The sequence below is a fragment of the Pan troglodytes genome, chromosome 1 (assembly GCF_028858775.2).
Source record: "Pan troglodytes isolate AG18354 chromosome 1, NHGRI_mPanTro3-v2.0_pri, whole genome shotgun sequence".
NCBI lineage: Eukaryota > Metazoa > Chordata > Mammalia > Primates > Hominidae > Pan > Pan troglodytes.
This window is the reverse complement of record NC_072398.2, coordinates 46,288,575-46,305,559: the sequence shown is the minus strand read 5'-3', so window position 1 is coordinate 46,305,559 and position 16,985 is coordinate 46,288,575. Positions and strand designations below refer to the sequence as shown.

Here is a 16,985-nt window from a genome sequence, read left to right as displayed (position 1 = left end):
AGATTCTAATTCAGTTATTCTGCGATGAACCCCAGAATGACTTTAATGGGAGGCAGTGGTACATTTATATAGGGAGCCCCGAGTCCTAAATACTCTTCCAATGTGAAGCTGAGTGGTCACTGGAGTTGATGAGCCAGGAGTTTACATATAAATGAGCCAACAAACTAACAGTATATGAATGGGCTAAGTTCATAAATACTGATAAGTAGATAAAACACACAAATCTAAATGGTACTTTGATAACTGTATACATGCAGCTTACTATTGTTATTAATGAATGCAAGTCTGGGTGGCCAGAAGGAAGAGAGAGAAGACCACAGTCAAAAAAAGACTGTAGGCCGGGCACAGTGGCCCACGCCTGTAATCCCAGCACTTTGGGAGGCCGAGGTGGGTGGATCACGAGGTCAGGAGTTTGAGACCAGCCTGGCCAACATGGTGAAACCCCGTCTCTACTAAAAATACAAAAAAAATTAGCCGGGCATGGTGGTGGGTGCCTGTAATCCCAGCTGCTCCGGAGGCTGAGGCAGGAGAATCGCTTGAACCCAGGAGGCAGAGGTTGCAGTGAGCCAAGACCGTGCCATTGCACTCCAACTCCAGCCTGGGCCACACAGCGAGACTTCCTCTCAAAAAAAAAAAAAAAAAAAAAAAAAAAAGACTGTAAGGGGAGATGAAAGAGAGAAGCAGGCTAATTTCTGGGATCTATGAAGGGAGCCATTATATATTAAATTAGAAGAACACTGAACTTGGGAATAAAGAGCCATGGTTTGCAACATCCAATTTGTCCTTTCAAGGCTGTGTCACCTTAGGCAAGTCAAGTCTCTCAAGCTCAGTTTGTTTCCTTTTCTATAAAACGGATCTGCCTTAGCAGCAAAAACCAACAAATATGTTGCTTTTGTTTTTGTTTTGCTGAACCTACCAGGATACAAAGTATATATGCAAAAATAATAGATTCATAATTTCCCATTAATCATCTCATGAAATCACAATTGTATCATTACTATGGTTATATAAAAGGCAATGCAGTAGTTCAGAGCAGTAACTGAGGACCTGCACAGCCTAAGTTCAAATCTGGCTCCACCAGGATTTGGGCAAGATTCCTTCCCTCTTTGGGCCTCACTATGTAAAGAAGGGCTGATATTTTAAGCTGCCCATTTTACAGACAGGTTAATAGAATAAAGCTCTGAAAATAGTCATGACCCTCCTTAAGGTTAGGAGCTCAAGGATAACATGGAAATAATGGAACACATGCCAGAAACCCAACATTTTGATTCCTACTCTATTCTTTCCACAAAATCTCTATTCTCTTGAAGTTTTCATTTCCTAGCTGGCTAATGTTACCCCTCAAAACCAAACTATCTTAGAATCCTAAATCAAATTCTAAACTTTGTTCTTGTCAAAAAAATCTTGATGAGCAACTATATATTCTATAAATCAAAAATATATTTTAGAAATGGAAGATGGGAAAAGCCACAAGGTTACCAGAGAAAAACAGTAGTTATAGAGGAACCCAGAAGAGTGGGCTGCTACCAAGCACAATTTTTAAAAACCCCAAACCCATACTCTACCACAAATCCCTGAAGCCAGCCTCCCACTGGAAAATTTGGTGGCTGTTCTCAATTTGTCCAAAATACATCATATTGGATGAAAGCCTCTCTGAGACAGGCAAAAGTCTAAAGACCTGGAATTTTACAAAGTGGAGGTAATACTCAAATTTCACTGTATAAACTTCTCTTATATCCACCCCTTTCCCCCACTGTCCTATAAAGATAACAGAATACAAATCCTAAGGGCTCCTACCTCCCATCTCTTCCAAGTTAAAGCCTGGCAAGGATGAGATATTACCATCTGGTTTAAATATCACCAAATGATGAGTTGGTATAACCACAGAAAATTGGGAGGATCCTGCCTTAAAGACCTTGTAATTATGTGGGCTTGATAGGGATTTGTTCTTTGTTTCTGGGGTTATGTGATTAGAGTAGTATTAAAATGTTTCAGTATCTGTAGCCTGTAGTATGTATGCCCCATAAGAATATGTGCTTAATGAAAAGTTCCAATCAAGTGCTTGAAACACAGTAAGTTTAGGCTTTAGTTCTCTGAACATTACAATTTGGTCAAGCCAGTGAGATGGCAAAAATTAACTCAAGAATGCACAACAATCTGCCTAAGGGCACATAAAGTACATAGCTGGGAAAAGAAATCTTAGCCTAGCTATCTACTCCTAACAAAAATACCTAAGCATTTGACAATTTAAAATGGTACATATACCATTGGGGAGTGTCTTAATACATTTAGAAAGCAGTATTAAGTGACTGATTCAAGACCAAAAAATCCACATTAAAGTCACAATAGAAATGTAGTATATGGTAGTCCCCACCCTTATCTGGAGGGATACATTCCAAGACCCCCAGTGGATGCCTGAAACCATGGATAGCAAATACTAAACCCTATATATACTATGTTTTTTTCCTATACATACATACCTATGATAAAATTTAACTTATAAATTAGGCACAGTAAGAGATTAACAATAACAATTAAACAATACACTGTAATAAAAGTTACATGGGGCCGGGTGTGGTGGCTCACACCTGTAATCCCAGAACTTTGGAAGGCTGAGGCGGGCAGATCACTTGAGGTCAGGAATTCAAGACCAGCCTGGCCAACATGGTAAAACCCCCAACTCTACTAAAAATACAAAAATTAGCCGGGCGTGGTAGCAGGTGCCTGTAGTCTCGCTACTCAAGAGGCTGAGGCATGAGAATCGCTTGAGCCCAGGAGGCGGAGATTGCAGTGAGCCGAGACACACTACTGCACTCCAGCCTGGGGGACAGAGTAAGTCTCTGTCTCCAAAAAATAAATAAAAAAAAAAAATAATAATAAAAGTTACATGAATGTAGTCTCTCTTTCTCTCAAAATATCTTATTGTACTGTCCTCACCTATTTTTGGACAGCGGTTGACAAATTCTATCCGTGGTTTTCCTTTCTGCAGATAAGAGGAGACTACTAGAGGCTGGGCGCAGTGGCTCACACCTGCAATCTCAGCACTTTGGGAGGCTGAGGCAGACAGATCATCCGAGGTCAGGAGTTTGAGACCAGCCTGGCTAACATAGTGAAACCCCATCTCTATTAAAAATACAAAAATTAGTTGGGCATGGTGGCACGTTGCTGTAATCCCACCTACTCAGGAGGCTGAGGCAGGAGAATCACTTGAACCCAGAGGCAGAGGTTGCAGTGAGCTGAGATCGCACCATTGCACTCAAACCTAGGCAACAGAGCAAGACTCCATCTCAAAAAAAAAAAAAAGAGGGGACTACTCTCTACATGGGTTTACCTAAGAGGCAATGTTATGAGGTCCAATAACAGAAGATATATTTGAATAAAAAACTAGGAAATTTAAGTTTATATGATTACATAGGGGTCCTAATTAGCTTTTTTTTTTTTTTTTTTACATAAGATTGTCTAATTGTTGGTAAATAATAAAATATAGGGAGTAAAATACAGGGAGTCAGTCTTGGTGCAAGGTGAAGATTGTCTAATTGTTGGTAAATAATAAAATATAGGGAGCAAAATACAGGGAGTCAGTCTTGGTGCAAGGTGAGGCCACAGAGCTGGAATGGGCCTGACCAGCCTCGCACTGTACAAGCACCAATCTAGAGCTAGGACTGAAGCTGCAAGATGACTGACAGGACTCTGGGGGCATTAGCTCCCTCCAACAAATGGTGGTCTCAGGTTTCAAGGGCTGTGGTCACCTCCTTCCTCATGACACCCCTGGACATGGTGGAAGGTCCATTTGCAGTCTCAGTGCCCACTGGTGGCCAGTGAGCTGACACCTTCCTCCAGACTTCAGAGCCTCTCTTATGCCAAGCTGCCCTCCTCTCTCCAATCCTGTACTACAATGGTGTCCTGGAGCCTCTGTACCTATGACCAAATGGTCCCCGCTGTGCCACCTGGTTTTAAGACCCTACCAGCTTCACTGGCACCTTGGATGCCTCTGTGAAGATTCTGAGGCACAAGGGCACCAGGACCCTGTGGAGTGGCCTCCCAGCCACCGTGGTGATGACTGTGCCAGCTACCACCAACTACTTCACTGCCTACAACCAACTCAAGGCCTGCCTGTGTGGCTGAGCCCTTACCTCTACATAACCTTGGTAGCTGGTGTGCTGGCCCACCCTGGCACTATCACTGCAATCATCAGTGCCCTGGAGCTTATGCAGACAAAGCTGCAGGTTCAGCATATGTTACACTATGTGCTGGTACCTGTGTTTGAGCTCCAGTGGCTTAGAGTGGTTGGTGCTCACTGTGGCTGTGCCGGGGCCCCACTCTCCTTAGAGATGTGCCCTTCTCAGCCCTGTACTGGTTCAACTACGAGCTAGTGAAGAGCTGGCTGAATGGGCTCAGGCCAAAGGACCTCCATGGTCCCATGACAACCATAGGAGTCAGCTTTGCAGCTGGCAGCATCACCATGATGCTGGCTACAGTGCCGACCCTAACCTTTGTCGTGATGAAGACTCAACACCAGGCCACACTCAGAGTGATGGAAGCCGTGGAAGTGACATCCCTGGATGCGGACTCTACCTGGTTGCTCAGAGGTGGATCTGTGTCAAGTCGGGCATCAGAGGGCTCTTTGCAGGCTTCCTCCCTTGGATCATCAAGTCTATCCCCTCCTATGCTATCACGATCACCACTTATGAGTTCAGCAAAAGTCTCTTAAAGAGACTCAATCAGGACCAGCATCTGGGCCATTCAAAGGGGCAAGGAGGCAAGGACCCCCATCTCTCCAACGGATGGGGAAAGAGGGGAGGAGGGACTGAACCAAGTGCCTTTTCCTCAGCCCTGAGGGGAGGATCCTTGTTTCCATTCCCGCTGTGCAACAGCCCCAGGGGTCCAGGGGTAGGCTGCCCCTCTGGGCAGCCCAGGCCTTCCTCAGACACAGCTTCTTCCTGCTGCTTCCATCCTGGGGATCATCAATTTCCTACCCTCCAAGTTCAAGACCAAATCTGCTATCTGCCCCTCCCCTATGTTTCCCTCTGTGCTTGCTGTAGCTGGGCCTGCCCCAAGGAGTCAAGAAATCCTGGGACCTGGTCTAGTCTCCCCGCTCCTTTGTTAATTCCTTAAGTCTAAATATAATTAACTTCAATAAATAAATAAATAAAAGAATAAAATATGATGGTGGCTCTTGTCCTAAAATATTTTCTTAAAAGATCTAGGTAAACATTTTTCCTGCCACTTCTACTTTTCTCCCCACTTTACAAGTAGGATAATTGCAAAATTACTAGACTTCAACTATTGACCCCTCCTGTCAGACGTGAATTGAGATTATTTAAATTATGTTAGTAAGTACAATACCCTTCTATTTGCATGGCTTCCACAATGTCACAGTCATCCCATATTAGGGGAAATTTAAATCACTGTAAACCCTTCTTAATATAAATCTCACCAAACTAAACTCCTGCCTATATACACGCACTACATAAGACACACAAATGCACCTGCAAATTTTCTGAAATAATTTTTAACAGCTCTACCTTTTAAAACATGTTAATCTCACTAATCTGTTTAGGGACAGGCCGGGCGTGGTGGCTTGTGCCTGTAATCCCAGCACTTTGGGAGGCCTAGGCAGGTGGACTGCTTGAGCTCAGGAGTTCAAGACCAGCCTAGGCAACATGGTGAACCCCGTCTCTATTAAAATAAATACAAAAACTAGCTGGGCATGATGGTATGCACCTGTAGTCCCAGTCCCAGCTACTAGGGAGGCTGAGGTGGAAGGATGACTTGAGCCCAGAAGGTGGAGTTTGCAGTGAGCCAAGATCACATCATGCTGCACTCCAGCCTGGCAACATAGTGAGACCCTGTCTCAAAAAAAATAAAGATTCAGGGACAGAAAAGCTTTGTCTAAACCAATTGAAGGATTATAGTCTATATATTCTAGGGTTTTTTTTGTTCGATTGGTTTTTGTCTTTTTTTTTTTTTTTGTACAGATAGGGTCTGCTATGTTGCCCAGGCTGGTTTCAAATTCCTGTGCTCAAGCAATCCTCCCACCTGCGCCTCCCCAAGTGCTGGGATTACAGGTGTGAGCCACTATGCTGGCTATACTCTGGTTTTGATGATGGGTTTTTGCCTTTTTTTGGGGTTGGGGGGTGCGGTTTGCCTTTTCAAGTTTCACTTTTAAAACATCCCTTCATGGCCAGCCTGGCTAACATAGTGAGACACCATCTCTACAAAAAAATTTGAAAAATTAGCCAGGCATGGTGGTGTGTGCCTGTAATCTCAACTAAATGGGGGGCTGAGGTGGGATCATTTGAGCCCAGGAGTTCGAGGCTCCAGGGAGCTGTGATTGTGCCACTGCATTACAGTTTGGGCAACAAAACAAGAAAAAAAAGAAAACAATCCCTTTACAGCCAGGTGCAGTGGCTCATGCCTGTAGTCGCAGCACTTTGGGAAGCTGAGGTGGGAGGATGGCTTAAGGCCAGGAGTTCGAACCAGCCTCGGCAACACAGCAAGACCCTGTCCCTAAAAAAAAAAAAAATAATTCTGGGTGTGGTGGCATGTATACTTGTGGTCCCAGCTATTCAGGAGGCCGAGGTGAGAGGATGGCTTGAGCTCATGAGGTCAAGGCTGCAATGAACTATGATTGCACCACTGCACTCCAGCTTGGGCAACAGAGCAAGACTCTGTCCCCGGGGGACAAGGGGAAATCCCTTCACTATATGGGAAAATGAGGGATGTGTACTTGGCACTAACCCTTGTCTCACTAAATCTGTCCCCAGACTCTTCTTAGCAATGAGCAAATAAAGCTTTGGGATTTAAGCTCCTTGCAATCCATCAATTAATTAGTCTGGACAGCAGCCCTAGGTCAGTGTCAGATCCCCTTAGAGCAGATGACAAGCATACGTTGCAGAAAAATGACTTTGTCCAAGGTCATGATGTAACTAGATTGAAGACTCTACCCACCTATTTTTTAAAATCTAGAAAATACCCCTCCTGTCCTCTTTTACATAATAGAGGAACTGGCTTTTGAAAAGTAATTTTAAGCCGGGCGCGGTGGCTCACGCCTGTAATCCCAGCACTTTGGGAGGCCGAGGTGGGCGGGTCACCTGAGGTCGGGAGTTCGAGACCAGCCTGACCAAGATGGAGAAACCGCATCTCTACTAAAAATACAAAATTAGCCGGGTGTGGTGGCAGGTGCCTGTAATCCCAGCTACTAGGAAGGCTGAGGCAGGAGAATTACTTGAACCTGGGAGGCAGAGGTTGCGGTGAGCCGAGATCACGCCACTGCATGCACTCCAGCCTGGGCGACAAGTGTGAAACTCCATCTCAAAAAAAAAAAAAAAGTAATTTTTAAAAAAGAAAAAAACGTGATAAATAAAAATATACATACACACAGTCCCCTTGATAAACCTCATTTTTATCCCTGCAAAATAATAGTTAAATTTCACAGCATTTTACAAGAGATTACCATGTGAAATGAAATCAACAAGTTCTAAAAGGTCATTATGTGACCACCTGCCTGGTGGCATCTCCTATCTCAGAAATGAAGTTATTATTTCAGGGAAGCAGGGAGAAGTCTTTAGATTTTAAGGGACATTAATAGAAAATATTTTCCAATGACCTAATTTTTAAATTGAACCTAACAATCTAACAAGTAATTCATCAGACTCTTCAAATTCTCATTTCCCTAAAACTTCTTTTCCAGAAAGGGACTTTTGTTTTGTTTTTGTTTTTTGAGACGGAGTCTTGCTCTGTCACCAGGCTGGAGTGCAGTGGTGCGATATCGGCTCACTGCAATCTCCACCTCCCGGGTTCAAGTGATTCTCATGCCTCAGCCTCCCGAGTAGCTTGGGACTACAGGTGCGCACCACCACGCCCAGCTAATTTTGTACTTTTAGTAGAGACAGGGTTTCACCATGTTGGCCAGGATGGTCTCAATCTCTTGACCTCATGATCCACCTGCCTTGGCCTCCCAAAGTGCTGAGATTACAGGTGTGAGCCACCACACCCAGCCATTTTGTTTTGTTTGTGTTTGAAACAACGTCTTGCTCTGTTGCCCAGGTTGGAGTGCAGTGGCGTGATCAGGGCTCACCGCAACCTGGAACTTCTGAGCTCAAGCCATCCTCCCACCTTGGCCTCCCGAGCAGCTGGGACTACAGGTGCACGCCACCATTCCCAGCTAATTTTTTGTCTTTTGTAGAGATAGGGTCTCACTATGTTTCCCAGGCTGATCTCAAACTCCTGACCTCAAGTGATCCTCCTGCCTGGAGCCTCCCAAAGTGCTGGAATTACAGGTGAGAGCCACCATGCCTGGCTAGAACATCATTCTGTTTCTTGGTTACTACTGATGTCAGCTCTGTTTTGTCAGGCTAAATACCCACTTTGACCAGAAGACCCCTTCCTAAGAAAAGAAAGTTCAGATAAAGTCTGGCCAATACAAAAATGAACAGATAAAGAAATGAAGTGATGTTAGCAGAGACTAACCTCCACCCACCAACCGACTCCAACACCTCCATGTGCCAACAGACCTGCAGCTGGTCAAGTTACTTGACATGTCCCAACAAATGTGTAACAAAGCAACAAAGCCATTGACTAAAACTGAGAAATACTATCCCCAACCTAATTGGGCAAAATGACCATCACTGACTGAAGGCTAGAAAGCTCACCTCATAATTGCCCAAATGTCACTTATAACCTGAATAGGACAAAAGCCAAGCTAAGCTGTTCTTTACAAATGAAGATCCCTAGTTTTGTCTCAACTCCAATGCTGCTACTCCACTTTCTGCTCTTCTATCCAGGAAAATAGCTAAAGTAACTATTCTTTACACTTTTGTGTATGCTTGACATTTTTCGTAATAAAATTTTTTAATGTACTCCCTGAAGTGATGGGTCTGGCAGAACAAAATGATTAGTTTTTATATCCGAAAGAAAGCTTAAATGCTTAAAAAAAAGCAGCAGCAGCACATATGGGATGACTCTAAGGCCATGTGTAAAGATATATGCTGATGGTGCTTTAAGAAGGATGGTCTACAGTTAAAGGTCTGAGTGTCTTAAATCATGGTGGGGGGTAGAGGACTTAAAAGAATGCAATCCAGTCAAATTCTGCATCTTTGTTCCAAACATCCTACGATTATGGAACTGAAATGCCTCACTGTCCTAGAGACATCTTTTCTTCATTAATCTGGTTCATAAACTTGGTTGTAAAAAGCAAATTCAAAGAATTCATCTAATAATGACAGAAAAAGAAACATTTCTGAATGAATTTGTGGAAGTGTACAATTTAATTTTTCATTTAATTTTTATTTACAATTTTATTTAAAATTAAATTTTCATTTAATTTTCATATTAATTTTTCCTCTTTAATCCCATGCAAGGACACAGCAGTTAATAAATACTTAAGAAATACTTCTCAATTGCATACCATTCTTATGTCTAAGAAAGTTTCTCACAATCTGGATTTTATAAATCCAGTTATTAGTATCTCAAACTTTAAATAATCAAAAGTCAATGGCAGCAGCCCAAGAATATGGCTTTCCCAAGGTGTCAACTCACCCACCCACTCACCCCAAAGAGACTTGTCGGTACGCCCTCTGGTGAGTCCCCTTCAAGAGACCCAAACTTAAATTTGAGAATGTGTAGCCCTCCAGTTCCCAACCTTCATTCCATCTTTTTTTTTTTTGAGGCTGCCAATGATCTGTACTATAACAGGTATATTAGAAAATACCAAATTCTCTTAGAGAAAAAAAAATTGCACAACAATCTCAACACTGAGAGGACTGTCCAAGGATGAAAGCAAGGTACTCCTAGGTTAGTAGTTTTTCAAACCTATAGATGGCATTTGGAAAGAAGTACACGCATAGGCTTCAAAAAACCCTGAACACCAGAAACCTAATTAGCACTTTCATTTTAGGGGCACGGGCTTTCCCTTATCCTTTTCTACAGCCAACCTTAATGGGGTCCAATTAAGGCAACAATGAAAGGTTACAAAAGTCTACAGAAAGGTCCCATTACAGCATTTAAACAGGGTTCATTTTTTTTAATCGAATAGTTTACACTGTTTTGTTGTTGTTGTTGTTGTTGTTGTGTTTGTTTTCTTTTTTGAGCCTGTTGCCCAGGCTAGAGTGCAATGGAGTTATCTCGGCTCACTGCAACCTTTGCCTCCTGGGTTCAAGCAATTCTCCTGCCTCAGCCTCCCGAGTAGCTGGGATTGCAGGTGCCCGCCACCATGCCCAGCTAATTTTTATATTTTTAGTAGAGACAGGGTTTCGCTATGTTGGCCAGGCTGGTCTTGAACTCCTGACCTCAAGCGATCCGCCCACTTAGGCCTCCCAAAAGTGCTGGGATTACAGGCACGAGCCACTATGCCCAGCCCTGTATTTTTTTACCCAAGAGAAAATTCCCCCACTGGCAGATTTCTACCCACTTATAAATGTAAACCAGTAAACACATTTTTCACTAATCTATCAACCTGAAATACTCTAATACTCTAAGTCTAGGCCAACAGGTCATAAAGAAAATTACCCTAGAAACAGAGAAAGAATAAAATTAAGGTTTAATAATTTTCTCTTAATTTTTCTTATCAGTGTCTCAACAAAATAATTCAGGCCAGGTGCACTGACCCATGCCTGTAATCCCAGCACTTTGGGAGGCCAAAGCGGGAGAACTGCTTGAAGCTAGGAGTTCAAGACCAGCCTGGGCAACATACTGAGAAACCGCATCCCTACAATTTATTAGAGGCTGAGGAGGGAGGAGCACTTGAGCCCAAGAAGTGGAAGCTGCAGGGAGCCTTGATTGCAACACTGCATGCCAGCCTGGATGACAGAGTGAGATGAAAAAAAAAAGGAAATTTCAGGCCCTGGCTTTTAATAGAGAATGTTTATTAATGTTTTTCAAAGGCAATTCTCTACTCATTTCGCTCTTTTAAAAGTTTAGATTGCATGTTTAAAACCATACCCTATAACCATAGGAAGGGAAGGAAATTTTTCCAGTAGGGGTGGGGACTCAAATCTTTAGCTGACTCATATTTGCAATATCATTCACATTACATTCTTAAAGTCTACAAGTTTTGTTTATTAGTTCACTAAGAATTACAATTGGGTAGATATGTTTGTGGCTACTAATGTGCCCAATTTACCACTGGCAAAGTCAAATTTAGCTAAACACCCATTCAATAACTACAACAAATGAAGTTTGTTTTAGCTTTAAGGTAGACATTTGTGGCCTAGGTGCGGTGGCTCACGCCTGTAATCCCAGCACTTTGGGAGGCCGAGGTGGGTGATCACCTGAGGTCAGGAGTTCAAGACCAGCCTAACCAACATGGTGAAACCCCGTCTCTACTAAAAATACAAAGTTAGCCGGGCGTGGCGGTGCATGCCCACCCAGCTACTCAGGAGGCTGAGGCAGGAGAATCGCTTGAACCCGGCAGGCGGATGTTGCAGTGAGCAACATGACGTTGCGCCATGGCACTCCAGCCTGGGCAACAACAGCAAAACTCCATCTCAAAAAAAAAAAAAGGTAGACATTTGTGGCCTAGAACTGTAGGACTTAATCCAACCTCCTACCAGGTTTTTCTCCTGGGCATTATAGTCCTAAATTTGTCTTAAAAGGTAGCTAGGGGTCGGGGGAGGGGGGAGGGAAAGCATTAGGAGATATACCTAATGTAAATGATGAGTTAATGGGTGCAGCACACCAACATGGCACATGTGTACATATGTAACAAACCTGCACGTTGTACACATGTACCCTAGAACTTAAAGTATAATAAAAAAAAAAAAGAAAAAAAAGTAGTTACAAGTGAGTTCAGGGTTTCTTTTGAGGGAGATGAAAATGTTCTACAATTGATTGTGGTGATGGTTGTACAACGCTGTGAAAATATCAAAAACCACTGAATTACACATCATAAATTGGTGAATTGTATGGTATATTTCAATAAAAGGGTTTTTTTTTTAAGTAGTTATAAGTTCTTCCTTTGCTCAAGGATGTTTCTACTGATAAGCCTCTTTTCTAAACGTTAAAGGCTTAAAGTGGCCAAAGATACAAGTAGGGAAAGATTTCATGACACCAAAGAAATAGGGAAAACAGAGAGAGGGTTAGGCCTAAGTCGATCAAACCCCAAATTGGGGAGAATGATACGCTGGTAAGGGAGTAAATGAGCTCCATATCATTAACACTTCTACCATACAAAGAAGTGTATAAGTTCCTCCCTCTTCTCTAGGAGTGGAACCAATAGGCTCACTCAAAAATGGTGACTGTATTAAAACATTTCAGGGCAGTTTTACACTTGGCTATAAAGATGAAGGAATCAAACTAGTAACCACAAGAAGTTAAAGCTGAAAAATTTTTGTCTCTTGTGCCCTCTGGGGTTTGATTTAAACCTTCTCCGGACACAAAGAAGAAATCTGTGGAATCTAGGCCGGGCGCGGTGGCTCACGCCTGTAATCCCAGCACTTTGGGAAGCCGAGGCGCATGGATCACCTGAGGTCAGGAGGCAGAGGTTGTGATGAGCCACTGCACTCCAGGCCTGGGCAACAAGAGCAAAATTCCGTCTCAAAAAAAAAAAAAAAGAAATTTGTGGAATCTATCTATGGCCAAATGTGAGACATTTGAAAGCAAGAAAATAAGTTACTAAAGCCATAAATATATTCCTATCAAAATTTGGGAGACAAAAAAGTATTTACTGAGCAGCCAACTATTTTTCTGCCTAATAGTTACACCCTTAAAATTACTCATCTCCAAATACCACAAAGTGATATGGAAAAATATCATTTGTCCTTAAACAGACATCTAAGTACAGTATCATGGAGGAAATTAAAAATTTGCATTTTAAAGGTGACAAAACCAGAAGCCAGATGAATTGTAAATTTAAGAAGGTTTTGGTCCAGAAAACAAGCCTGGTTATCCTACATAGTTGATATAATTTGAAACAAAGGTTTGTATTAAACTTCAAACTCAGATTTGAAGTATAGTCTTCTTGACTTAATCACGTTTTCTCACATTTATCTTACTATATTTTCAAATTTCTGAGAACCCCTAAGCTGCCATATACAAAATAATGTAAGCACTCCAAGTTTTCAGAAGCCAAGCAGTTTGGGAGTCTCACTGAGAAAGCAGCTATAAACTGAAACTATATTAAGTACCATTGGTAAAGATACAAAGGTAAGAACAAAAGGAGACAGAAATGTTTTATACTTCTCCTTACCTTCTAACAAGTAAAATACCAATAGTTCCAATTCCCCTTCTAATATAACCATTTGTGTTCCAAAAACTCGGCGAACAAAAATCATCCAGAAATACAGACATTATATATATCACCATGGAAAATATTTCACACTTCTTGAAGAGTTTTTTTGTTGCTATATATCAACTATATGAAACCACTTGTTCACAGTTAGCTTTCCCAAAAACAAAACAGTTTCTAAAACAAAGACTGTTTACATCTCTTAAGAAGCCTTTGTTCCAAGAAGACCCCTCTTCAAGAGCTACAACTTCTGGAAAGATTTCCCTTTTTGTGGTTATATCAACAACAAATACTCTCAAACTCTTTCCATTTGGCAAAGGAGTTTGTTAAACAAAGGAGGAAGCAAGTCCCCTCCACACAAAGGAGGTCTCCAAACAGAGTACTGGTTGTATTTGTAGATTATTGGTGCCTCTTTAACCCCTTTCCTCAGGCTGTACTATGTAGCACTCTCAATACAAAATGGTGGCCATCATGTCTGTCTGACATTCAGAGTGAGAAAAAGGCAATTCGATCACACATTTTGCAAAGATTACCATTAATATTCTAGCCAAGATGAGGAAATGGGTAGCCAAGCCTAACCAGAGCAACACTATCTTTTCAGGAAAAGGGCCCTCTAAAAGGCAAAGAACAAGAAAACAAGATAAAGGATTTACCCCAGCCCTGGTATACCACAATACCAACATGGAGGACACCTCCCAGGAACCTGACTCCCCACATTTTGGTTACTAAGAACTTAGTCAAGTTACCCAATTTCTGAATAAAATCCCATTATGCAAATGTGCAATATTCATATTCACCCTTCCTAGCATGTGACATAAAGCTACATTACTACAGTGTGAAACATGACCTATTATTCAAGAATTAAAACCTTGGCTCTAATCAGCCCTGTTATAACTTCTGCAGGCCTCTTTGCACTAAGAGAAACGTACTTCCCTTAAGCAGCAAGAATCAACCTTGCCCACTTCGCTGTAAGAAATGGATCTATTTTCAAACATTTCCCTCATATTCGCTGGCCAGTTATTTTCTGAAGCATGTATTTCATCTCCATTTTCAAACTTGCTTAAGAAAAACTAAAGTAGGTGTCCGTGTTTTAATTTGGGGCAGGGAAGGGTTAAGAAGCCTTATTTTCAGGGATCTCCCTGAAAACAGCTTTCCAAAACATAACGATTACAAACAGAATCCCTACAACTCAAAATGTCATTACAAAAAGCAAGCTTAAGGGAGAAAGGGGTGGGAAGGGGTCTTCCTCCACTTAGAAGTGGGGGTGGGGGGAGAGAGTGGGGAGAAGATTCTTAAACAGTAGGAAAGGCAGTTAAACCCTCTTCCCAACGGTCCCAGCCCGTCCAACCGCCGCTTAGGCCAACTCGGACTCAGACCCTCCCGAAAGGTGGGCAAAAAAACAGGGGTGTAGGAGCGCACCCAGTTCCGGCCACGGAGGAAGGAGTTGGCCGGGCTCTCCTCAGCGAACGTTGGAGCCGTTACGGATGGTTTCAGCAACACCCACCCCTCACTCACTGCCCCCAGGCCCGAGGCGCTGTAGACAGGGCTGGAAGGGCTGCAAGGGCTGCAAGGGCTGCGGTGGGTGACTGCCTTTCAGTGCCCGGAGCCTGAGGGCCGGGGGAAACGAGCACGAAATCTTCGGAGGTCTCTCCGTCTGACATTCCCCTACAAACACGGCCTCGCCCGGACCCCATCCCCACCAGCACAGCCCAGGCCTCCCCGGGGAGCCGAGCGGCTGAGCCAGAAGAAGCCGGGAGTGTGCGCGTTCGGGAGCGCGGGCGGGCATCGGGGCCCACCGCCGCCCGTCCTGCCCCCGCCGCCCCAAAAGTGTCCCCCAGACACTAACGCCCCCCACAAACATCCGCTCCGGGGCTGGACCCGCGGCTCCTCCCCGCCCCCAGCCAGCGCTGGCCGCCCCCTTCTTGACCCCGGCCCGGGGGACACCTGGAGGCCCGGGGACCAGGCGGTGGAGGGGTGCCCTGGTCTGGAGGGTGGGGCGCCCAGGTGAGGGCCGCTCCGGGCCGACGCCGCCACCACACAAAGGACCAGGGGCTCCCGCCGCCATATTGAAAACTTTCCTCCTCGCACGACAACTCGCAAGTCCCCCACCCCCACCCCACCCCATCACACACCCCCGCACCCCGGGAGCGGAGGCGAGGACCAGCCTGCCGAGCCTCGCCGGGCCCACAGTCCTCCCTCCAGCCCGCGCCTCCGCCAGGCTCCGTGAGGAAACTCCCCCGCGACCACCCCCGGCTCCTGCCATCACTCCATCCGGAACCGAACCCGAACCTCCGGACCCGGCCGCCCGAGCCCCGCGGCGACCCGGCCCTCCCATGGCACCGCCGAAGCCCCCGGTTCTCCCACGCTCCTCATCTCCCACCCTGGAGAAGCCCCCGTCTTCTTCCCCCGGCCTCAACTCCGACCTTCTAGGCAGCCCCAAACTTCACGAGGCCGGCGGGGCGACCGGCTCCCCGCCCCCCGCGCCTCGGGCCTCCCCGGACCCGCGCGTCCCCGCTCCCTCCCCCAGCCACGAGCTGGATCCGGGGTGCTGGCGTGACTCACCGGCGGCGGCCGCACCTTACAGATCCCAGTCTGCTCGGCTATGGGCCGGATCTTGTGGATGAAAGCGAAGGGGTCAGCGAACTCTTCCCAGCTGGGTTCGAAGACCGGGCACTCGGGTGGAGGCAGGAACTCGCCCAGCGGGCCCGGGCCCCCGAGGGGCAGCGCCGGGCGCGGGCCTGGGTGCAGCGCGGTGGCCGCCTCCATCACCGCAGGCTGGGCAAGGGCGAGGCGAGGGTGGGCTCCGGGACCGAGGCTGCGAGCTCCGCTCGGTCCGAGACCCGTGCAGACGCAGCTCGAGCAACAGCAAGTCCGAGTTGTACGGGCAACGGCAGCACCTTGGGCTTTTTCAGCCTCCGACGACGACGTCTCGCCGCAAGCCCACGCCGTGCGCCTCCGCCGCCACGGCGAGGAAAAAGAGTCCCACCCCACCCCCACCGACCCACCCTCCGCGCGCGGCTCCCCGCCCCGCCCCCGAATCGGGCGGGGCCGCGCCTTCCGCTGTGGATGGAGTTTATCCTTAGGGTTTCAGTTGAGCCAACTTTTATTGACCATTTACTATGTATCAGAGTTCTTGCCCTGAAGAAGTTAAGTCTGGTAGAAAGGATCAGTCCCATAAGCCAATCATTCAATCATGTCAGTACACAATGGTAGGTGCAGTAAAACCCAGGAGGGGGTTTTGGAAAGAGTATTGGAAACGGAGAAGGATTTTCCAGTAGAGATAACAGCTTGAACATACACATAGCATGTTCATGAGAAGGCAATAGTAGTAATAATAATAACAACACTTTTGGGCACTTTCATATCCTAGGCACTGTTCTAATTGCATTGCATGATTAATCACACAACCCTATGAGATAGGTACTCTTATTTCCACTTTACAATAAGGAAAGTGAGGCATAGGTAGGTTAAGCAATTTGCCATAATTCACATGGCTAATAAGTGATGGAGACTATTGGGAGGTGGAGATGTTGCAGGGAAAATAATCATCCACAAACAATCTATGACGAGGTCAGACTTGAGAGGGGCAAAAGACTTGAAATAATCCAGACAAGGAATGATAGGACCTAAATTAAGGCAGTGGTGCTGATAATTATGAGGAAGGGATGCAAAGGTAGGAAATAAAATTAGGACATAGTGACAGATTGAGGGGGGACGATGAGGTATTAAGATTCAGATGTCTGGCGTACCTGCCTGAGTA

The 16,985-nt window shown here is 45.1% G+C and overlaps 1 protein-coding gene and 1 pseudogene across 8 annotated transcripts in view; one reads left to right on the top strand and one right to left on the bottom strand.

The window, feature by feature from the left end:
* Positions 1 to 16,269, bottom strand: part of KDM5B (lysine demethylase 5B) — an 80,485-nt gene extending 64,216 nt beyond the window's left edge. For 2 of the 8 annotated variants that reach the window (XM_054657730.2, XM_016936007.4), the window contains exon 1: positions 15,788 to 16,254. In XM_054657730.2, the coding sequence (XP_054513705.1) occupies positions 15,788 to 15,991 (204 nt within the window). In that variant the 5' untranslated portion in view covers positions 15,992 to 16,254. Of the gene's footprint in view, positions 1 to 14,644; positions 15,116 to 15,648; positions 15,733 to 15,787 lie in introns of those variants that run through there. The other 6 variants (XM_063793251.1, XM_054657724.2, XM_514104.8 and 3 more) reach the window with 5 other exon arrangements.
* On the top strand, positions 1,193 to 5,087 carry LOC104004693 (probable mitochondrial glutathione transporter SLC25A39; annotated as a pseudogene).
* Positions 16,270 to 16,985: the final 716 nt, after the last annotated feature.